At 38.6% G+C, this 25,160-nt stretch overlaps 1 protein-coding gene across 8 annotated transcripts in view; it reads left to right on the forward strand.

Moving 5' to 3' along the window:
• ATE1 (arginyltransferase 1) overlaps nt 1-25,160 on the forward strand; it is a 161,885-nt gene that overhangs the window by 44,582 nt on the left and 92,143 nt on the right. For all 8 annotated transcript variants that reach the window (XM_074999756.1, XM_074999752.1, XM_074999751.1 and 5 more), the window contains 2 exons: nt 4,892-4,924; nt 18,500-18,681. In XM_074999756.1, the coding sequence (XP_074855857.1) occupies nt 4,892-4,924; nt 18,500-18,681 (215 nt within the window). The remainder of the gene's footprint in view (nt 1-4,891; nt 4,925-18,499; nt 18,682-25,160) is intronic.

Consider the following 25,160-nt stretch of genomic DNA (forward strand, 5'->3'; position numbering starts at 1 on the left):
TAAAGTGTTGCAGAAACATTGTTACTCTAATAATATGAAGGGGACGATTTTTTTCACAATGCTCAAATACATGTGTGTGTAATTTCAGGTTACAAGTTCAGTGTTCTATTCATTAGTCTTCTAAGGTAAAAGAAAAATGATATATAACTTACGTTATAAAACATTTTTTTACATTTGTCTTACATTATTTTGGCATCATCTTAAAACCAGATTAAATACATGTTTGGCTGGAGAGCGCTAAAGTTGTCCAAGTTCTAAATTTTGTAAAGTTTTTTTTTTAAACTACCAAGCATTTTTGTAAACTAATTGTGTGATGATATGCTAGGTGTATCCCTGCGTCAGAATTTTTCTTCTCTTGGTTATTTTCAAAAGATTTGAGGGCTTGTAGTTTAAACATAGGTTTTAACCTTATTCAAGTTTGACTGTCCTATGGCGCACTGTAGTTTGTATTAATGTTGAAATGTATATTTCTGTATATTTTTCTTGCTCCTTTTCATCCATCACATGTAGCAATCAGTGTAGCTGTTGTAGGATTTAGCCACATGTTATTTCTATAAGGAGGTTCTGTTAGTTAATGTGACTTCTAAGCTTTAAATCTTTTTACAACAGTGTTTCTTTAAGAAAAACTTACAGCTGCAGGACAACCAAAACAAAAAAATGTGACATCTATACAAGTTAGAAAACATTTCCATGCGGGATCATAAAACTTCTACAGTAGTTCTCACAAAATGCCATAATGATCAATTTTATTGCCCTTTAGACCCACTGAAGCAAGAATTCTTATTTAACTTATTTAGGATATTTTCTAATGGCAAATTCATAGAGGAAAAAGAGTGTGCCCCTCAGTTTCCACTGCTAAGGTGGCTGGGCAGCCTCCTTACCTTGTGCTTAGTTAAATATTTGTCTTGGAAGCAAATAATTTAATAGCATACAAAAGATTCACTGTCTGAAAAGTTGCAAAAATACTACCAAAGTGGTCAGATAGGTTTTTTTTTTTTTTCCCTCCTTAATTTTTCCAGTTTTTTTATTAACTCCCTGAAAAGACAGTTGAACCAGTACAGAGAATAAGAAGTCCACAGGTCAGCCAAGGGACTTATTCAAATCTTTAGAAACCCTACATCTGTATAAGAAAATAATTTAAAAGCTGTTGATATACTTTGATACCCAATATAATTGATATAACTTGATTTCCAATGATACCCAATATGCTGGTTCTCTACTTTGATGTCTTGAGCTTCCAGTGAGGGTGTGGCCAAAAGGTCTATAGATTTTTTAAGGTTTTTTTTTTTTCGTTAAGTGATGGAGGCTTCTGAGGGATGTGGCTCACGCTGTTCTCCATACAGTGTTTTATTACTGTATTTTGCAACAGCTACCAACGACTGCTGTCCCATGCCACTTTGTTTTCGACTATTATGTTAGCCGATTCCTCCCCCCATATATTTCCAGGTTAGTTGGTCAATTCATTTTAGTTGTAAATGATAATTTGCATATCAAGGCTTCCTTTGTTGGAGTGCCGAGTATTTACTCTAGTTATTTACATGGCCTGCTTCCATGTGGTAAAATGGCTGCCTCATAATTGTTAATGAAGTTTTATTCTTGCATCATCCCTGTGATGGGGGGAAATGCTATATCCATTTTACAAATAAGGAACTGAAGCACAGGATATGTTAAGTAACTTGCCCGAGATCACTCAGGCAATCTGTGTTGAAAATTGGAATTGAAACCTTGTATGTTGCATCCTACTCTAGTTCCTCTGCTATATTTTGTTAATTTTCTCTGGACTTGTTATTGTATAACTATCAACTGTAGGACTGAGAGGTCCATTGCATGTCAAGATTTGGCAAGAGAGAATCCCAGTAATCTTAATCACTCAGTTCTACAATATCCGCCATTTGTATTTCTACTAATTCACATCTTTCCCTGGAGGACTGAGTTGGGTCCCTCATCTCCAGTCAAATCAAATGTCCATGTTGTTGCAGAATCTTTTTAAATGTAACTTCTGGTGGCTCCAGAGTATCTTCATGAGTTCTGTAGCGAGTCCATTCCCTTGCCCTCCACCTACGTATTAGTCTTCCATGAGGTAGGGGGGCTACTGAGATTGCATGTTGTACTAAAGGCTTCTTTCAGCAACTGGTGCACAGAGCTTGCAGAAGAAATAGCCCAGTGGCCCCAGCGGTGGCTCTGGCTAGTCTCCGGCATTTATTTGGGACAGGGCAGGGGGGCTGGCAGACAGCGTCTGTTATTTCCAAAGTCCGTTTTATCATTATATCGGTTTGTTAAATCGAGGGTTTACTGTACAGAAAGTTTTATGGGGGGCTGCTGAGATTGCAAGGTGTACTGCAGGCTTCTTGCAAGAACCTATCCCACAGTTCCTGCAAACTTCCCCCCTCCCCCTCATTGCAGTCTGAGTTTCTGTGCCAGTGTGTTATGGGCGTAAAAAATGCGCTACAAGTGGTTGTGAATGAATGTGAATTGTGCATTCATGACCAACTTTAGACCTCCTTTTCAAATTGGGTGATTCTGAACACCTTCCCTCCCCTCCCGCCAAAAACAAACAAACAAAAAAAAAACACCTTTTTTTTTTTTTTTTTTTTTGCTGTTTGGATTGCATTTTCTTTGAATGAAAATAGCAGGTGTAGGCTTATGTCAAAATTGAACAAACTTTCTGCCCCTTGCCATTCCCACTGCTGCTAAAAACGTCGTCATCATTGAATCGTTTATTTACGATTACGTTAGAAAATACTTCAATTAAAATCAAAAGGATGACTTGGAATAGTTTCCCATAAGATTGTGTAATAACTTGTGTGTTCGTAATATTTTCTTAGAAGCTAACTTTATCTGTAATGATATGGGTAGCTGTGGTAATGAGTGCATTTCTGACAAACAGTATGTAGGTAATTGCCACAACATGTACTCTCTGGCAAATGGCAGTTATGGCTATTGAAAGTAAATCTTAGATTGATAAAAAAGTTTCTAAAATCAAATGAATTGCACAGCATGGCCTTAATTGACAAAACTGTTTGAAAAGTGTCTTTGGCTCAGCTTACTGACCCGTAGTGTATAACTTGCACCATAAAGCTAGAATTACAGATTAAGAACTATTGAGGGTCTTCTGACATAAAAATGAATAACACATGGCTTTTTTTTTCCCCCTGGTGCCAGAACCTTCTAAAATTATTGGCTATAATGATTGATATCAAGGTCGTGGAAAACAGACAAGCAATGTAAGAATTTATAAATCTCTGCCCTCTTTTTAGCCAGTGTGTCTCAAACTTGAATGGCTCTTTGGAAAACATAAAACATGTTTTTTTTCAGAAACCAGAAGTAGAATTAGAATATTACAACTGTACATTTTCCCATGCCACTTCAGTAAAACTCAGAATTACTCAGGGTGTTGAACCCCTTCTTTGTGAACATATCTGAAAGAGCTAATTATAGACAGCACACAGTTCCCTTGTCCTCAGCAGCTGTTTATATACATTCCTTTTTCATCCTTAAAACACATGTCCAAATATTAACCTACAAATGAATGGTAAACTTGACATTATTATGTGTTTGGGAGAGAATGTAAGCAAAATTAGTGCCCTAGGAAAAAAACTTACACTTTTTTCTATTGAGCTTTTGATTTATTTACTGTAGCTTAGTCTTTTTTCCATATACCCTAATATATACTTATGACTGACTGCTCAGCTTCTAATTCATTGATTCTCCAATTAATGTATCGAGGCTTCGGGGGCTGGAGTCAATTTTAGATCTATTTTACAGTAGTTTGGCTCTACAAACATTCATTTTCATAAGCAAGAGTTTATATGAGACGTGTATATTATTTAGGCCTCAGGGCAACATTGCCATTTTTTGTGGACTACCTTATTGTAATAAGAGAGATTATTTGCTGTGAAAAGTCTGTTTGTTGAAGATACCATACATCTGCTGCTCCTGAGAGAATTTATTCTTTGCCTATATAGATCACAGTAAGTTCATTGGGGCAAGAGTGAATCAAACTTATCACTATCAACAACATAACACTGTTTAAATTAATTGATTAAAAATAATTTTGGGATAAACCAGTACCTGTAGGATTTTAAAAATATTAACAAACACATATTGTGCAAAAAAAGGAAAAGTTATGTTGCTTCATTTAGTAAATTGGGTAAAATAAATTATTATATAATCATAGTCCTTTTTTAAAATCTTGAACATTATCAAAATCTTTTTTCTTTTTATATCAGACTATTTGTGGCACATCAGTATATGCTCAAGAAAACACTCTAGTTTTGATAACACTTGCACTTTCAGGAAGTTGGCTTTCATGGAACTGAGCAGGCACACTTATGGCCATGGTGTTCTGCCTTGTAAGTGTGAATATGTACTCAATCTCTTTCACCAGACAGGATGGTGCTTCAGTGATAAGGATGGTAGGAAAATCCATTGCCTAGTGAGGAGGATCATCTAGAGGTATAGAGGTGGGAAGAGGAATTTTGAGCTTGTGCAGGGCATGGGTTTAAAATAAAAATAAGCACACTTTGTATATGTAACTGTAATTTTATGTACCTTTTCTTGGTCCCTTCTAGCAAGTTTGTATTCTCCCCCCAACACCAAGTTTTGTGTTTGATAGATTTCAAATGTTTTCTAAAACTAGTGCAAGTTTTGTCTTTCCATACTGGTACATTTTTTGGAAGGGTTATTTTAATTTATGCAATTGGTGGCTTTTAATTTCAATTATTTGTTTTGGAAAACAGTATTTTTATAGGTTGCCTAGTCTTCAGTGTGTTCACATTAATAGAGAAAATTTAACTTCAGTGCTAACATTCTCTTGTTTCTGTGTTGTGTATTCTGTTTTGTTCTGACCATGCTTTGGGGACTATGCTTCTGGTGAATCCCTCCAATGCAGTTCACAAGATTCCTCTGCGATTCTCCACTTGAGGTATGACTTTAATCCTTTTTCTAAACTCTGGAATTGTTTAGTTCATCATAATTAATCATTGTTTCCTCTGTCTTTTATAAACTGTACTTAGGTATTACAGTAGAAGGACTATGTATAAAGGCCATAATGTGAAATTTTCAAAGGAGCCTATGGGAGATCAGCACATTCTTCCTTTGAATTTCTGAGGGAGTTGATTGCCATGGCTCCTTCAGGCTTTTTTAATAAATCCAGCCATTGACTCTGATGTACATAGAACATCTATAATTTTAGTATGGGGGTTGCCTAAATTGATGGAACATACCATAGCCGTAATCCAGCAAAGCTCTTTTCAGGATTGTAGAATCAGGTAACGAAAGGATAATAAAACTTCTGATTGTCAGATTAGTTTTATGTTAAAAATCTTAGCTGGAATTTTGTTTTAAATAATGACCAGGCAAAGGAGTGAATATTATAGCTATCTGAGGATGCTATGCTATGTTTCCCTTGCCTCTTCAGTAGTAGACACTAATGCAGGATAAAAGCAGTCAAGTAGCTCTTTAAAGACTAGCAAAATAGTTTATTAGGTGAGATTTCGTGGGACAGACCCACTTCTTCAGACCATAGCCAGACCAGAACAGACTCAATATTTAAGGCACAGAGAACCAAAAACAGTAATCAAGGAGGACAAATCAGAAAAAATGATCCAGGATCTATTCAAAATGTGGGAGAGAGAGATATTCAGTGCCCTTGAAACATTATGGCGGTAAGGGCTTCCTGTCCCTGAATTTCATCTAGAGTAACTTCATTGCTGTCCAGCAAGGTCTTTTGGCATATTTTGCAGGGAATAAAGAGGCAGAAGTTAAGTGAAGTTCTGAAGTTCTCATTATGTTAATCTGCTTCCATCACACAGGACATTTATCATTCAAAGCTGCTTTGGATGCTTGGCGTTCTGAATACCAGACTTACTTTATATAATAATTATAAAGCATGTTCTACAGTAACATCAAATGTTAATGGTACCAAGCCTCAGTGAGTGTTCACCCATACAAAATATATCTGACAAAGTGGGTCTTTGCCCACAAAAGCTTATGCTCCAATAAATCTGTTAGTCTATAAGGTTCCACAGGACCTCTCATTATTTTTGCAGATACAGACTAGCACGGCTACCACGCTGATACTCGTCCATACAAACAATGCTTTAACAAGTGAGGAGTTGTGTGTGTTATTTTAAATATCAGCGAGGTAGCCATGTTACTTGTTTAGCAAAAACCACAAGGAATCTGGTGGCACCTTAAAGACTAAGCAGTTTGTTAGGGCATAAGCTTTCATGAGTCCCAGCTCACTTTCTCAGATGCATGAAGTGACATTTATACCCCCAGCACATTCACCACCTAGCCCCCTCCTCACTCATACCAATCACTGTTCTCTGAGTCCCCACCACCCTTCTGTCATTCCAGTTCCCCCCACCACTCCCTGTCCTGAGCCCCCACCCAAACTCCTGCCCACCCATACCTTCAGTTCCAGCGCACAAACCCTCTGCCCTTACCTGCTCACCGTGTGCCCTCACTGCAGCACTGTCCACCCCCTGTCCTGACTCTTCCCAATTCTCCCAGCCCCCGCTCTTCTATACCACCACGTCAACCCTCGCACACCACAACATTGACCTACCCCTCAGTTTTTTCTAGCAGAAGACTGGCTGAAAATGGTGTCTACCAACAAACCGTTGGTAATCTTTGAATCACTCTTAGACTTTTATTAATACAAAGTTCTTTTCCTCCATTTTTCCAAAAAATACAATCATTTGCATAAACTTTATACGTTTTCTTTCTCTTTTCCAAATGGGGAGAGGACCCAAAACCCTTACTTCACTTAAATCCCTGAGCAACATTGGGTAGCTTGCTACTTAAACTATATTTTCAGAAAGATTTTCTATCTTTGTGGCAGTCTGCATATAAAAACTAGTTTATTGTGAAATAAAGGAAAATAAAGTGAACACACAATTTTTTAATTGATCTGCGCTTAGTTTTGAAGACAAATCTAGGACTAGTGGCTAGGAAGTGAGAGAGGAGTTCACAGTTTGGAATGATACCTGAGATGACTTCATTTCCAGCAAAGGCACTAGGAAACAAAAATGTGGTGCTGTCTTTGCTGTATGTCTTAAAGAGTTAATAACCACATGATGGTAATGAAATTGTCAGGTTATAGTAATTACACCAGTAATTTGATATGTTGCTGTTTGAATGAAGCCATGTGTGGAGAGTTTGTTACTTTTCTCCGCTAAAGTCGACCCCCTTTACATTCCTGCAAGCTGAAGACTAATAGAGCTCATTAGACTTTATAGGAAAAGGGCTTTTATCACCTCGTCAAGTCAGGCAGCAGATTTCCATTATATTTCTAATTTTGTGTGGTTATGTAGGTGCTGATGTACACTTCACTGCTAGGCGTACACTAGTACACTCTCTTAGACCTTTTCTTATTGACGTTTTGAAGCTTGAGTTAAATTTTGTGTGGCACCACTTGCAGATGTCTTCAATTAGGTGAAGTTAAATAAAAGGGGTCATATATCTGAGGCCAAAGGATTCTTGAAATTCTCTATTCTGAAACAATTTCCACAAGGCAGTTCAGTGGGTGCAGCTTCTTCCATTTTGGAGAAAAAAAATTCAAAGCAAAACTAAACCTTATGTGAGTTTGAATTTGTTTTGAATTTTTAATCTATATTAGCTGCAGCAACTACCTAATAGTTTTCCCACTCATTTTATCCTCCTTTTATTATTTATTTTGTTCTTGAGGTATTGTCATTAGTTCCTAAACATGAATAAATTTAGCTACAATATTTGAGAGAGAGAACAGACAACTCTCTTGCAAAAAATACAACTCGCCGTCATATTTTTTCCCCCACTAAGACTATATAAAAAGCATTCAGCTCTTTATCACTGCTAAAGATTTTGCTGCCTTCTCAGTCTCTCTAGACAAGAGTAAGATTGATGGTGTGGTATAATGCACAGCAATCTGCCATATAAATATTGGCAGAATAGCTGAGTAGAAATAAACATATCAGTGACGTCACTCTCTCTTGTGGCTGGCCTTGGAGAAAATGCAGTGCTCTTAAACCAGAAAGTTGCAATGTTAATTAAGAGTTTGTACATGAAATCCTCTCTGCATAGAAAGGAGACTTTACCTCACAACAATACTAAGACTGGGGAGAAGAGGAGGAAGACTACAGTAAATGATCTTCAGAAGTTGTAGCTGTTTGCAATGTTGGCAAATCTGTATTTAAAAGCTACGCTTAATAGATTTTGATAATCAGCAGGTCTGAGTTGTGGTCTTCTTGTTACCTGCATTAGCTTGCTTTTCCCTTTTTTACTTCCCAGACCATTTACGCTTCTCTGTTGCAGTGTTTTTGCCCTGTGTTTCCCTCACTTTGTCTCATTTCAGGTTGAAAACTTTACGCAAGGCACTACTTACTAGAGGACTAGAGGTTATGAATATCAGCATGTAGTTCACTACAGAGCTGTTGAGTGCAATGCTTTTTGGTGCAAAAGATTTTAAAATTGGTTTTCCATCCAAGACCCTAATCCTGCAAACCTCCTGAGTTAATATTTTGCATTGTGAGTGATCCCATTAACTCCAGTGGGAGATTTCAGAGAGCATAAAGCTAAGCACATGTGCAAGTGTTTGCGCTTGTCTCCTTCCCCTTTAACTCAGTCCAGCCTGTGAGATATATCAGGATCACATCACAAACTACATGACCACACGTGGCATTTCTAGGTTTCTTTTTTCATTTTTCCTTCGATATATACTACTAACAATCCCAATTGCTTTTCAGATATACTAATAGTAGTGTAAAGTTGCAAATTAACAAACTTGTCAAAAGAAAGCAGAAATCCTTTTTTGTTGAAACAAAAATGTTTTCTGCCCAAGTAATCCAGTATTGGAGCATTTAAGACCACAGTATTTTTCCATTTATGAGTAGGGTGACATCCATTGTTAATTTTATCAGTTTACTTTAGTTTGATTCTTTTATATTTGCCTAGAACAGTGTGACTAATTCTGTTTTATTTCATAATGGAAAACTACAATTCATTCAGTACTGGCTCACATTAAAAATGAAATACACATTTACTGAAGTTATTTAGAGAAAATAGTTTCTTCATTAGCAAGCAAACTTGAGATAGCTTGTATGCTTAGGTTTGACCCAATAATACAATGTAGCGCAGTGAGATTGCTTTTTAGGCTATATGTAAAAGTATGGTACTTCGAGGCTTAGCTGTCCTAACTAATACAAAACAATTTAAAGCTTGTAACTGTCTTGGAACCTATAAGGATTCACATGAGTACTGAAGTTCAGTTTAGTCATTTATACTGTGAGACATGGGAAGCAAAAACATTTGTCCAGACTTTGAAGTCAATCCACATTTATTTAATTGTGGCTATAGAGAATTATTCCCAGCTACACGAGAAGCAGCACAGATTTATGTTTTTCAAATATGTGCCAGGAATAGTTTTTATCAGTGACCTCTCTGTTGAAATTATATAGCTTACACTGTGAAGGAGTTGCTGTCCATCAACTGAAGTGAGCGTGACTGTTCAAAGCAACCAAAACTGAAGAAATTAAAAATTATGATTTACTGTAATTCCGTCAGGCTAGTACATGGGCATAATGTTAGTGTGATAGCAATGCAGGGAACTCTAAGTTGTCCCACCCTTCCCCCACTGCATACACACTATTAGCGCCAACATAATCAGAGTTCCAAAAAAAGGTGAGGACACACCTGGCAACAGAGTCCTTCTAGGAATCCTGGGAGCATGGCAAGCTGCTAGGTACACAGAATACTGGAGAGGCATTTTGAAACCCATTATTTCACTGATCCCAGGGAAAACTGTATCTAGATAAGAAGCCAGAAATTTTCTCATTTTCTTTCCCTTTATGGGTAGTATCATCTTGTCTTCCCACCTTCTTTATATACAAAGCAGAAGAGAGAGAAATTGTTATCGCATTAATAGTTATGGTTAATACTACATTCCATCTGGCAAGTGATAATACTGTATTCCAGAGTGTAGAAGGAATAGATTCATAAGAATAAGAATAAAGCCACAGTTATTCTGTTCATAAGTTTTTTGCTGCAGGCACCAGCTTTTTGTTTACTTACGTACAGTGGCTTGCGCAATGGGGTACTAGCCTGTTACTCCTAAGTGCCCAGGTAACACAAATAAATAATAATGAAGTAAAACATCTATAAAAAAAAATGAAAGTGACTGAAATTCATTGAAGCAATTTAGGAAACTGACAGTCGGGTAAAGTTCCAATATAACAGTTCACTAACACATGGCCCACTGTATCCTATGATGGAAGTTAATAGTAAATGTGATTTAGTGGACTAGGGATACAACATTGAGATGTAAAAGTGTGTAAGACAATATGGTATGATGTTGAAGTAGACTCAAACACTGGTGTCATGTGATAAGTGGAGTTAATATTAACACCATACATTTTATTGTATTTTTTGACGTGATGAACTGAGGCCGTGTCTACACTAAGACAAATCTTTGAAATAGCCATGCTAAGGGCCATTTCAAATACTAATGAGGTGCTAAAATGCATATTCAGCGCCTCATTAGCATGCCGCTGGCTGAGGCACTTCAAAATTGCTACTTTTCGCTCCCACGTGGCTTGTCCAGATGGGGGTCCTTTTTGAAACGACCCCACCAACTTCGAAATCCCCTTATTCCTATCTGTTGATAACGGGATTTTGAAGTTGGCGGGGTCCTTTCAAAAAGGACCCCCCATCTGGACGAGCCACAAGGGAGCGAAAAGTGGCAATTTTGAAGTGCCATAGCTAGCAGCATGCTAATGAGGCTCTGAATATGCATTTCAGCGCCTCATTAGTATTTGAAATGGCCCTTAGCATGGCTATTTCAAAGATTTGTCTTAGTGTAGACATAGCATGAGGTTTTTTATTTTGGTCTTGGAGTTTGTTCGTAATTCAACATTTTTGATTGCACCTATATAAGTAAATATCATTCCCACACCAAAGAATCATTGTTATTTATATATTTTTTTTCATATTGCTACCTAATCTTGGCCTTTGAGACCTGGTAGCTTCCAACCTCCTCCAGGATCAGTTTTGCTTATTTTTGTATAGAACATCAGATTGTTCATTGGGAGTATGATGCAATATATTTTGATATCCAGTACTTTTCTGTTTTGAAATTTAAATTATTTAGTTGATTTCTCAGTGAATGTAAAAGTTCAAATTCAGTGATTTGCTGGAGACTACACTGTAATAGAGCATTCTTATTTTTATCACTCTGCAAATCTTACTTTTAGCTGATACAAAAAAACTTCTTGGCACCATGTTACCATTTGCCCTGCCTGTTTTTAAATTAAAAGGTGACACAATTTCAAGAATATATTCAACTAATTTATTGAAACTAAATATCGAATTTTATTTTTTCATTATTTCCTTTGGTAAAAACAGCAAACAAAACGGCCACATGTATTTTACTAGATAATAATAAAAGGATCTACTAGCACAAGTTAGTGAATAGATGGTGGGAAATGAGTTTTTCAATTATAAATTGCTGCCTTCTATGAGTCAGTGTCTTAACCCAGGGAATAGTACTCCATGAGGTGGGGGTGTTTCCCAAAGGTTTGAGCTGGTACAAGATACTAGCAGCTATTCCAATACCAGATGGCCCAGAGCCAGGCCACCTAGCAGTTTGTAGCATGTTCTACTAACCTATGGTTGAATCAAACCAAGTGCCTTCAAAATATAATGAAAGTAACCCAAATGTTAGCTCTTGTTGGAAGAAAAGGTAGCATTCAAGGTCATTTGCCTCAGACATGTGAGGGCCTAGGGTTTTAATAATGTTCTGTAGCTCTTAATCATTGCATACCTACTTGTGCTGTGATTCCCTTTCACATCTTGAAGTTTAGCATTTTTCTCCAGTGTTTTAAGTGCAATTTATTAAATGAGAGCAAAACACTGTTAGCTTTCAACTTTCTCATTTTTTTTCACATGGCCCTCGCTCTCTTTAGATACCCCTCTTTCTAAAACCCTGTAGGTATAAATATTTTAAACTACATTAATAGGGGAATATTCCTTCTAACGTCTGTCTGTTTCCACAGAGTGTTTTTGACGTTTGATCTCTTGGTTCGTTAATCATAGTAACTGTGTCACCTTTTATAGTAAGCAGAATAATTCAGAGTTTTTGTAAAGTAAGAGTTAGGGTGCAGTGTTTCGGACAGATAAGGTAAACCCTGTACAACTGATATCAATTATGGTGTAAAAATAACATGGAGTCCTGTGGCACCGTAAAGACTAACAGATTTATTTGGGCATAAGCTTTCATGGGCAAAGATGAAATGGGTCTTTTTGTGGGCATCTCATGAAGTGGTTCATTGCCCATGAAAGTGATTGTCCAAGTAATGCTGTTAGCCTTTAAGGTGTCACAGGACGACTCTTTTTTGTGGCCACAGACCAACACGGCTACTCATCTGACACTTACGATGCCCTCAATATAGCGAGTGCCAAACACCATCCCAAAAGGACAGTTTGATAATGTAAGGTGTTTTGAAACCATTTCTTGAGGGACAAATTAATGTTTCACATTGAGTTTGTATTGTAGTGTACAATACAAACTCCAGTTTGTCTAGGTCTCCTGGATCCTGTCCCTACCATCCAGCATATCAACCTCTTCCCTTAGTTTGGTGCTCTCCACAAATTTGCTGAGGGTTCAATCCATCCTCTGATCCAGGTCATTAATAAAGATGTTGAACAAAACTGCCCAGAACTGACCCTTGGGGTACTCCAGTTAACGTTTGCCAACCAGACATAGAGACATTGATCGCTACCTATCAAAAGCCGCCAGATGGAACTTGATACAAATAAGACCTCATGTTCAAAGGTGTTGAACATTCACTAAGATATTAGGGGATCCTGCAGAAACTATCTATATATGTTACAAAAGATTACTTTGTGTGAAAGAAGGAAATATGTAACACACATCTTTGTTCATGAGGTTTTGTTTAGTGTCATGTAGATTCCAGAATACTTTGCCTGCAGTTACTGGCACACCCCATAATATGTTTATCATAAAATATAATTTATGTATTTGAATTGGTGTAATACTGGGAATACTTGAGGTATAAACAGTATATACTGGACTTGACACCTTTGCTTCATTAGCAGAGGTTCATTGACTCATTTTGGTTGACATGACTTTATGGGTCTCATCGATTGCCTACTATCTGTGTGCACACAGGCATTCTTTTATTTCACAGAACTGCACGTTAGTTGAAACTTCTGCTTGTCATTCTTGATGAGTTCAGAAAAAAAATTGAAATACTAAAACGAGACATTTTTCCATGTGGCTGAAACCTTACTCTTTCAACTTTACTGATTCACACATTGACTTTTTAAACATTTGAACAAATAAGCAGTTTAGAATCATAGAGTTGGAGGAGTTCTCAGGAGGTCGTCGAGTCCAACCTCTTGCTGAAAGCAGGACCAATCACAACTAATCGTTTCAGCCAGGGCTTTTTCAAGCCAGGACTTAAAGACCTCTAAGGAAGGAGATTCTACCACCTCCCTAGGTAATCCATTCCAGAACTACATCACTCCCTAGTGAAATAGTTTTTCCTATTATCCAACCTAGACTGCCCCCACTGCAACTTGAGACCATTGTTCCTTGTTCTGTCACCTGTCACCACTGAAGAACATCCTCTCCCCATCCTCTTTGGAACCTCCTCCCCACCTTCAGGTAGTTGAAGGCTGCTATCAAATATCCCTCATTCTTCCTTTCTGTAGACTAACCCCAAATCCCTCAGGCCCCCATCATAAGTGATATGCTTCAAGCCCCTAATAATTTTTATTGCCCTCCACTGGTCTCCCTCCAGTGTGTCCACATCCCTCCCATAACAGGGACCAGAACTGGACACAATACTCCAGATGTGACCTCACCAGTGCCGAATAAAGGGGAATAATCACTTCCCTAGGTCTATAGGCAGTGCTCCTACTAGTGTACTGGTAGCCTTCTTGGCTACAAGGGTACATTGTTGGCTCATAACCAGCTTCTCATCCACTGTAATCCCCAGGTCCTTTTCTGCAGAACTGCTTCTTAGCCAGTCAGTTTCCAGCTTGTCGCAGTGCTTGGGATCCCTTGGTTGTAAGTGCAGGACTCTTGCACTTGTTCTTGTTGTATCTGGTCAGATTAATCTTGGCCCAGTCCTCCAATTTGTCTAGGTCTCCTGGATCCTATCCCTACCCATCCAGCATATCAACCTCTTCCCTTAGTTTGGTGCCCTCCACAAATTTGCTGAGGGTTCAATCTGTCCTCTGATCCAGGTCATTAATAAGGATGTTGAACAAAACTGCCCAGAACTGACCCTTGGGGTACTCCAGTTGATAACGTTTGCCAACCAGACATAGAGACATTGATCACTACCCGTTGTGCCTGACCATCTAGACAGCTTTCTTTTCACACTTCAGTCCATTTAACTTGTGGGCAAAAATACTGTGAGAGGCCCCATCCACCGCTTTCCCCCATATACAGACAGCTAGTCACCTCATTATAGAAGGCTGTCCGGTTGGTCAAGTGTGATTAGCCCTTTGTGAATCCATGTTGACTGTTTGTGATTACTGCCTTCTACAGTACTGAGTTTACAAGAAACTGGTATTTGTTTCTGAAGTCATGTAATGCAAAAAAAACTGCTGAATTTTAAGGTATTTGGATGTGACTCATCAAATAGATGTGCACACAAACTTGTGTCTGCACCTCTCTTGGCTGAATGAGACAAAGATAGAGAAACTTTTTGCTCTTACTATATTGAATAGTAACAAAGAGGAAGCTGTGCTAGTCTATACACTATCAAAACAAAAAGCAGTCAAGTAGCACTTTAAAGACTAGCAAACTGGTTTATTAGGTGAGCTTTCGTGGGACAGACCCACTTGGTCTGAAGAAGTGGGTCTGTCCCACGAAAGCTCACCTAATAAACCATGTTGGTAGTCTTTAAAGTGCTACTTGACTGCTTTTTGTTTTGTTACTATATTGAGTGTACTTCAGTCTGTGTCTTCTTGCTGAGAGCCTGATCAACATCAGTTGTTGTGGTGATGTGCGTTCTGCATGCATACAAGGGACCCAAGAGCATGATGCTTCAGCAGTGCTGGACTAGTGCAACATAAAAGCCATCACAAATGACAGCAGTTTCAGTGATGTTCTAACTTGCAATAATGGCTAAATTGGCTCCCGACTCCTTGCAGAAAATGCCAAGAGCTCTGCTGCACCTGAGGATCCAGTCCTTAAAGTAGTGTTGCTTTCTCTTGAAACATAAATTAAACAATTATCTGTAATGAAGAATTAGTCATTAGATCAACTATGAAAATGACTGACATATAGTTAAGGCTTTGGAATTCTAAATTTATTTACACTAAATGATTCTTAAATATAAAAATCAGGTTTTTAGTTTGTCTTTGAACTGGTGGATGAACAGATAGTTTTATATAAGAAAAAGCATACAAGATTTGCAAAGAAGCAAGTCTGTGCATTTGCACTATATTTTAAGGGAGGGGTGAACAAATGTTTTACATCAGGCCCCAGTTTCTGCCCCCACAGGGCCCCCCAACCAATCTAATGTAATCCAAACTGATGGAAATTTTGTCTCTGTTAATGTGAAAAAAAGTTGTTTTGGCATGTATAAAAAAATAAGCATGTAGAATGAAAAACTATTAATCAGTGTATAAATGTGAATGCACATACATAAAAGCGGTAACAAATTTCAGCATTTTTTATTGAGATGGATAAGCCTGAAACCCAGCTGCTCCCCTCACTTACAGAATTTCACACACACCCCAGGGGCCCTTCCCTCCACTTTGTGCACCCCTGGTTTAAGGTCACATTTTCTGTTGATGCACAAGCTGTCCCCAGTCCGTATTTACTCTTTGTAATACCATACTGCAGTTAATGTTTGGAAAAAATTATTGGTGAAATCTGTTACAGGAGAAACACATGTTTTATCCCTTAATATCTTAAAAGTGTCTACTTAGAAGTTTAATATTGACCAGGTTTTTTTTTGTATGTAGGTTATGCAACATGCCTAAATAAAATTTCGTCCTGTTAGGGCTCTCCAACCTTCTGCTCTGGTTCAGTGCTATAAATCACACTTCATAACAACTATAGCCAAGTACTCTTTCTTGTACTTTTATTAAATGGTCAGGTTGTAAACACTACAATAAAACCCTGAGTTTTGCACAGGTTGTGTTCCTACAACCCCCGCATAACTCAAAATTTCACACAAGTTGGAGTGGGGAGCCAGGAACCAGGCTACTGCTTGGTTCCCAGTTCCTCACCTCTTGAGGGACCTGGGAAACTGAGCAGCTCACCAAGGCTGGTCAGTTTCCTGGCTGCTTCTCCCTGCCTTCCCCCAGCCATGTAACTCAGGGAGAAGGGTATCTTTGCTTGCGGGCAGCTAGGTAGGCTGACAGCCGCAGACCAACTTGAAGTTGCTTTTAACTCACTTTAAAGCAACTTACATGCAAATTGAAGCTGCGTATTACAGGAAGCTACTGTACTTGCATGGTCTTTATCATTGAAATTACTTGTTTGGTAAAAGTATCTGAATTGTTCATACAAGTCAATTGAATTTGATTTGCTCATATGAAAGGGAAGAGAGCTAATGCAGAGAGACTTCATGTGTAATCTCTAAAGGCCTAGGATATTAGGGCTCTGAGACAATTTTGAAGTAGATGTGGGGTTCTCCTTTCACACACAGGGCAAATAGAAATAGGTTTAATCCCAAAGTTTGAGTCCGCTCTGAAAAGTAACTGTAAAAATGACATTGTAGGGCAACGTGGTTGTCTCTTAGTGGAATCACAACACACGCTCCACTTAAAAGTAAAAAAAAGTCTGTTTCAGTTTAAAATAGAACAATTGAACAATAAGGTAATTTTGGGTGGGACTTAAGTATGAACATCCATCTGACTCTGTCTGTCTGTGCCCTCGGTTATACATGTGAAGCTGCACTGAAAGCCATTGCTATAACTTGACACTATAATTTTAAGTTTGCACTTAAGTCACCGAGGGTGGCATGGGTGTTCAGATTCTGTCACTAAAGCACATATAACTCAATACGTACAGGAAGAAAACCTGAACAGAATTGGGTGTTATGTTTACATGCCTCATACAACAGAACTGCAGCTTGCTGAGCCGTCTCCATGTGAGACTTGAGTTTTGCAGGTTGTGTGATTTGATGCCATTTCTGCAAATTCTCTGATGACAGTATGGACTTGTGTACATTAATGTTTAGTGTGCAGTCTACCCACACTAGCTTATTGCATGGTCATGTGGACCCAGCTGATGTACACTAGCAGTTTTGTTACTGCAGTTTGATCTGTCCTGGTTTGAAATGGAAGTAGATTAAAGCCCACTAATGTAGTGTTCTATATCAGCAGGGATCCCTTGAACAGTTAGTGCATGACAGGCTAAGCAGAGTAGATCCTCACCCCACCTTGCCATGAACTAAATGTTTGTATAGAAAATCCCCAAATTTGTATTTATCAGTGTGAGATATGGCATGCTTCTAATATTGCTGCCATATCTGGACATGAAATTTTGGTCACCCCTTCAATGTAGAAGCAACATGCAATTCTATGTCATTTAGTAGGTGTGGAGTGATTGTGGAGCCATCACTGTAGAATGTTTTATGTTCATTTTTGTCGTCTTGGATATTTAGGTATGTCTGTGTACTCTTGCACTGTCCTTCATTGTGGCTCTTCAAAAAAAAAAAAAAAAAAAAAAGGCAGCTTCTATATTTTAAGGTGGCACTGTTGTAGAATCTAGACATGTCTCAAGGTATTTCAGAGCTCACTGTTTTAAAGGATAGTGTTTTTCAATGTAGCATATTCACAGTACACTGTGGAGTGCTTACCCTCTTCAAAAGATGCAGAATTGTTATGAGCATGGAATATACTGTTTATAGAAAATAATAGATCACCAAGAGGTGTTAATGACAGAAGAAGAAAAATAAGGCATTTATAAACGCCATTTAGATATTTAATACCTATTTTAAATGACACATGCCTTTGTTGGCATGTCCTTTCTTAAAGGAGAATTAGGCAAAAACCTATGGCCTTGTCAGGAGAAAGTACTCTTTGAATTACTTATATAACAATCTGGAATAAAAGTTAATTTTGAATTTGCATAATTTCATCAGAATCACTTTTATGATGTTTGGTTCACAAAATTTAGATTAATGCTGAAGACTGTAAAGAGGACCCTTCAGTAACATAATCCTGCAAGCTATAAAGTTAATTCTCAAATGCATGTTACTTTTTCAGAACAGGAATTGATTGGCCATCATATTAGACTTTGAAACAACAAGATTTTAGGTATTCATGGAGACTTCCCACTACATATTTTTTGATGGTGATAGAGTACGTAATATGAAAGTGGATGGTCTTCAGATTGTGTCTCCATCCTTTGGAGAATGGAATAAAACCACTGTGTATGTGCTGTTCTGTTATCCTTTTTCAGTTTTGCTTTCACAGAAAACCTATTTAATTGCTAATTATTCCTTGTTTGTTTGTTTGTTTCCCTTAGTCAGAGAATCCTCCTGATGGTCCTGATTGTGGTTATGGTTCTTTTCACCAGCAATACTGGCTAGATGGGAAGATAATTGCAGTGGGTGTAATTGACATTCTTCCATATTGTGTGTCCTCTGTGTACCTGTACTATGATCCTGACTATACTTTCCTGTCTTTGGGAGTTTATTCTGCTTTAAGGTAAGGGAAAAAAAAATTTCAGTTGGTTTTGAGCTTGTGTATAGTCTTTCAAATCAAAGTTTAAACTGGAGATATTAAGCAACAGTTTCTTGTTTAATTTTGACAAGGGAGAAGCTTCTAAGGGGAAAATCCTTGTACGTAATAACTCAAAATTTAGCTTAAGATTTGAACATTCTCAATATGGTCTACTAGCATTCAAACAGCTGTAGAATTTCCGTGTAGACTGAAAGTGTAGAATTAAATTTAGAAGTGGGAAGATGGTACTGAAATTCAAGTTCTCTTATTTGCTCCATCTTTTTATTTAATTTAGGAAAAGGTGCTTCTAAGTGAAGGTTTTTATTTTTTATTAATCAAGCTTTATATCACAATAGATGAAATTCTGTCACTTTTAGGCCAAGTTTACATTACAGACTTACATAGGTATAAGCATGTTGGTCAAGGGTGTGAAAAGTTGAGAGTTCTGAGCAATGTACTAACCCCCTGGTGTAGACAGCGTTATATCAGTGGGAGAGCGTCTCCTGTTGACTATAGTTACAGCGTCTCATAGAGGTGGTTTAACTGTGTTGATGGGACAAGCTCTCACGCTGGCATAGGAACATCTTCAGTCTCTTAAGTGCAGACCTGCTCTCACTCATGTGAAGTAGTCCTTCATCCATCAGGTAGTCCCATTGATTTCAGCTTTTACTAGACTTCAGCGAATTTTCTTTTGTTTTGCATATAAACTATTTGCCCCAAAAAAGCATTTTTCAGTGGGACAAAACTCGTGAATTTCATTCAAATTCAACAAATAGTTTAGGATAAATAAACTTTTGTCAGGACTGCGATGCTGTTCACAAAATGAGGAGAGGTGAGTGAGGGTGAAGGAGATGCAGTGATAGTGCTGTCATAACTTTTAACCATTCACGTGGGAGATCCCAATTTAATTCTTTACTCTGCCATTGTGGAGAAGCTATCTAAACTTTTCTCCCACATTGCAGGCAAGTGGTCTAGTCACGGGACACACTGTGCTTTTGAAGCAGTTTGTAAGTAGCTTTAAATAGTCATCGGAACAGGGATTTGAACTTGGGTTTTCCCTATCTATAGCACTCTGTAATCATTGTTTCTCTCTGGCCCCGTGACTCTTGTTTGTTGTTCATAGTGGCAATTCGTTGTCATTCATAATGATCACCACCATCTCCTCTTCTGCTTGTGTTAATTTAGCCCTTTAAAAAGGCTTGAAACAAAATGTCTGGAGAGAGTCAAACATGTTTTGTTTGACCTGAAATGAATTTTTTACAGTTTGCTGAAATGTTTTCAGTTTTTGATTTTGATTAACCTGAATCAAAATTACATGATTCCATTTTCCTTTGGATGGGCTAGAGAACTGAAAAGTCAATCATTCATTCAACTCTGGTGTTTACTGTCTTCAGTGGGTCTAATTCACATGTTAGCTACCTGCTGTATATGAGTAAGGATGACAAAACCTGGACTAAAGGAAAATATATACGTTTTGTTGTTGGCTGTCCATTCTATATTTGATCAAAAATTTTATTTTTCAGCAGAAAAGTTATTACTGATTATGAAATGCAAATTATAGAGTGCTGTATACTTGCACAGATTTTAAAAATTTCCTTTTACATGCAATTAATTGTTTTTCATTTTCTGTATCAAAATTTAACAAAGGAGGAGCATCTGGACAAAATTTTTTTTTTTTTATTTTGAAACCTAAGATCAAGTGTTGAGTAATTACCTAAACTAGTTAAAGAAAAGCCCTGATCACAAACACATAGTGTAGCAATAATCCTGAAGTCTGAAAAATTAAAGAAAATGTATGGGCTACAAAATGAATGATAAATTTTCTTTAAAGATTCATGCTTTCAAGTTAGTATTGTTCACTTTAATTACTAAATCAATTAAAATAGGAGTTGAATATTTTCATGCATATTAGTAATTAACTTTTCTTACTCCATATTTCATTGCATGAAGAAGAGACAAGACAAGATGCTGTTTTAAATGAGACCAGTGTGACTTTTATTGATTACCTCAGTTTACATAATGTGGTTAGTTGTGCTACTGAATACCCAGGCTCTCATCCTGTAGTCTTAAAAAGGTGCTTTACTTTAAGCATAAGTCATTCAGTTGAATTACCTTATTAATTTTAGGACTAGTCTTGTACTTAAAGTGTGTATGTCTAGTAGGAACAGGGTGAAAATCCCTTACTAGAAGATTATGTTCATATGTTTAATTGAACACTGCCAGCTAGATGTGTAATCATCCAATAACTGAGTCTGCTCACGACTGAGAGCCCACGGCTGGCCAGATGTGGCATTATAGCTCATTGCTGAGCTGGAAGTCTCTGCCATGATCACTCCAGTACTTCAGCAGTTTTTCTCATGACTGGAGCACTGTCATGAAAGGGTATAAACTGTTCAGGAAGAACAGGCAAGGGAGAAAAGGAGGAGGAGTTGCACTGTATGTAAGAGAGTGCTATGATTGCTTGGAACTCCAGTACATAGAGGGAGAAAAGCCTGTTGAGAATCTGTGGGTCAAGCTTCGTGGTGTAGGTAACTCTGGAGATGTGGAGGTTGGTGTCTGCTACAGGCCGCTAAATCACGATGATGAGGTAGATGAGGCTTTTTTTGGACAACTGAGAGAAGTTTCCAGATCACAGGCTCTCGTTATCATAGGGGACTTTAAATACCCTGAAATCTGTTGGGAGACCAATATGGTGGTACACAAGCAGTCCAGGAAGTTTCTGGAGAATGTTAGAGATCACGTCTTGGTCCAAATGCTGATGGACCCGACCAGAGGTTGTGCGCAGCTCAACCTGCTGCTTACAAACAGGGAGGAACTAATAGGGAAGGTAGAGGTGGGTGACAACCTGGGAAGCAGTGATCATGAGATGGTAGACTTCAGGATCCTGACCAAAGGAAGGAAAGAGAGCAGTAAATTACACACCTTGGACTTCAGAAAAGCAGACTGTGACTCCTTCAGGAACCTGATGGGCAGAATCCCCTGGGATGCTACCATGAAGGGAAAGGAGTCCAGGAAAACTGGCAGTATTTTAAGGAAGCCCTATTGCAGGTGCAGGAAGAAACCATCCCAATGCGCAGCAAGAGAAGTAAATATGGTAGGAGACCAGACTGGCTTACTGGGGAAATCCTTGGAAAACTTAGGCACAAAAAGGGAGCATACAAAAAGTGGAAACTTGGACAGATGTCTAGGGAGGGATATAAATGCAGACCTCGAGATTGCAGGACAGTTATCAGGAAGGCAAAAGTGCAACTAGAATTGTGACTTGCGAGGAGTGTGAAGGATAACAAGAAAAGTTTCTACAGGCATGTTAGCAAGAAGAAGGTGATCAGAGAGGGCGTGGGGCCCCTACTGGATGAGGGAGGTAACCCAGTGACAGATGATGTAGGGAAAGATGAAGTACTCAATGCTTTCTTTGCCTCTGTTTTCACAGACAAGGACAGTTACCAGACTAATGTGATAAGTGATGCACTGTGGGATAAGGATGGACAGCCTTTGGTGGGGAAAGAACAGGTTAGGAGCTATCTAAAAAAGCTAAACTTACATAAATCCATGGGCCCGGACCTAATTCATCCGATGGTTCTGAGGGAGTTGGCATATGTCATTGACGAGCCTTTGGCCATTGTCTTTGAAAAGTCGTGGACATCAGGAGAGATCTCGGCTGATTGGAAAAAGGCAAATGTAGTGCCCATCTTTAAAAAAGGAAAGGATGATGATCCAGTGAACTATAGGCTGGTCAGTCTTACATCAGTCCCTGGAAAAATCATGGAGGGGCTCCTCAAGGAAGTCACTTTGAGGCACTTGGAGGAGGGAAAAGTGATCAGGAATAGTCAGCGTGGATTCATGAAGGGCAAGTCATGCCTGACCAATCTGATTAGTTTCTACTATGAGATAACTGGCTCTGTGGATAGGGGAAAATCAATGGATATGATTTATCTTGACTTTAGCAAAGCTTTTGATACTGTCTCCCACAGTATTCTTGTCAGCAAGTTAAAGGAATGTGGATTGGATAAATGGATGGTAAGATGGACAGAAAGCTGGCTAGAGGGTCGGGACCAGCAGGTAGTGATGAACAGCTCGATGTCAGGATGGCAGTCGGTTTCTAGTAGAGTGACCCAAGGTTCGGTTCTGGGTCCTGTTCTGTTCAACATATTTATCAGTGACCTGGATGAGGGGTTGTATTGCACCCTCAGCAAGTTTGTAGATGGCATTAAGCTAGGGCAAGAGGTAGATATGCTGGAGGGTAGGCATAGGGTCCAGAGTGACTAAGACAAATTGGAAGACTGGGCCACAAGAAATCTGATGCGGTTCAATAAGGACAAGTGCAGAGTCCTGCACTTGGGCTGGAAGAATCCCAAGCATTGTTACAGTCTGGGGTACAACTGGCTTAGTAGTAGTTCTGCAGAAATGGACCTGGTAGTTGTAGTGGACAAGAAGCTGGGCATGAGTCAACAGGACAAAAATTGATATCTTATGCGGGGGAGGGGGGTTCCCCACTCCGATACCTTTCCTACTTTTCCGTGATCCTGGACAAAATCCTTCCTTTCTCTCATTAAGCTGGGTGAGGTAGTGTCTTCTATTGGACCAGCTTCTGTTGGAAAAAGAGAGAGAGAGAAGCTCCTTTTCAGTTGTGTGTGGCTTGAATGCTTGTTGCTCTGAGCAACAGAAGTTGGTCCAATAAAAGATATTTCCTTACCCACCTTGTCTGTCTCATATCTATATGGCTACAGCTATACCACGTACAACTGTTTCCCATTGTTTGTTTAATCATTAGGGATACTGTAAGGTGGGAAATTTGTTGAAGATGAGAAACTCTACATTGAAAGAGCAAGGATAGATAAATACTCAATTTTTATCCACATATCTGCCAGTTTTTTCCCCCTGAAGAGTCATATGTGCTGTGAGGCAATTTGAGGATATATGCTGACACTATTCTCAGTGTAGATTGATTTGTGTTTTTGTGTACCCTCCATACTGTATCTATATATCATGTGCATTTTTATTATATAAGCTGCTTAAGGAAGACTCCCATGTTCCTGTACTCACTTGGCATAGTACGTCCCAATGTTTCTTGTTCATTTAAGTGAAATTATACATTCTGAGGTCTTTGGCCTGGATGAGCTTACACTCTGGCTTACACAGGCATAGGAACTAAGAGCAGATGGACATGTTGGAAAGACAAATGAAAGACGTTTTAAAGAGGGAATTGTATAGCAAAGAGCCTCTTTTAGCAATGGAGTGGGGAAAACACAAAAAGTCAAGACTGAGAGGAGAAGATGGGGGAGAGGATTGGGCAAATCCTAAGTCATGAAGCAGAATATGAGAGGAAACTGAACTGGAAAACACCAATAATTGTAAAATGTGTTGTTTGCCTGCGTATGACCTTTCAAGAGCCTTGATGGCTTAAACACAAAGCATGCACTTTGAAGCTTTCCTGACGTTACTGATTTCCTTTGACATTGGTTGTTTAAAGGTGTAAACTTGCCAATTTGTCATTTCCAAAAGATCCCTGAACACGTTGCATAGAGATCAAAACAGAATTTTTACAACCGTTTACTAAGTAGAAAGGTATTTTAATCTTAGTTTTTCAATGATGAGAAGCTGTTACTCTGCACAGAACAGACGCCTTTTAATGAGTTACTTTGCACAGAAGAGGGAGGCAAATGAGTAGGCAATGAGATCAGGGGCTTCTATAGCATAACAAATATTTTTAGTTACTTAGCCTTTAGAAAGTACATTGACAGGTTCAGTATCTTATTAGATTTGATTTTTCGAAACTTGGTACAATAATGCTATGAGCTTTGAAACCTTACACTGTCAACCTCCTTATGGTATGTCTGGGACTATGGGACTAGGCAGCGTTACTACTTAATGGGAAATAGATTTTCAGGATTAAATTCATACTGATTAGTTCACTTTTGTATATGCGTGAAGACCTTATTGCAAAAAATTAGGCTCTTACCATTTAAAAATGTTATGGGGAGGAAAAAACTTCTCAGTGTCTGTAAAAATATTATTTCTTTAGAGTGTTTTTATTTCCAGTTATTGTGAAGGTATTTTTTGTTTACATGAAACACTCACCAAGTTGCTATGTTTGGACCAGTGCGCTGGATCCACCTTATTTTAAGATCCCCTGGGTTTGGGCGTGGTCCAGCTACAGCCTCTGGTTTCTCAGGCGCACTTGTCAGGCATAGACTCTGTCTAGTACATCTACTAGAGAATGGAACTTTGCTGTGCAGCTCCTTTGGGCTCTGTGGACCAATGCTGGACCCTGAGACCTCGAGCGCCCTCCTTCCACCCTTCGTAGGTTCATGGGTTTGACTGAACCACTTTCACTTTAATTTAGTATGGCACCATTTGGGTTTGGCTCTGTTGCTTCTCTGGCATGACCAAATTTCCATGAGAGGTATTATGGGTTGGAGCACCAATGTTGGCAGGCCATCTCAAAGTGGGTTCTGGCCAGTCTT

Source organism: Carettochelys insculpta, chromosome 7, assembly GCF_033958435.1.
Source record: "Carettochelys insculpta isolate YL-2023 chromosome 7, ASM3395843v1, whole genome shotgun sequence".
NCBI classification, from domain to species: domain Eukaryota; kingdom Metazoa; phylum Chordata; order Testudines; family Carettochelyidae; genus Carettochelys; species Carettochelys insculpta.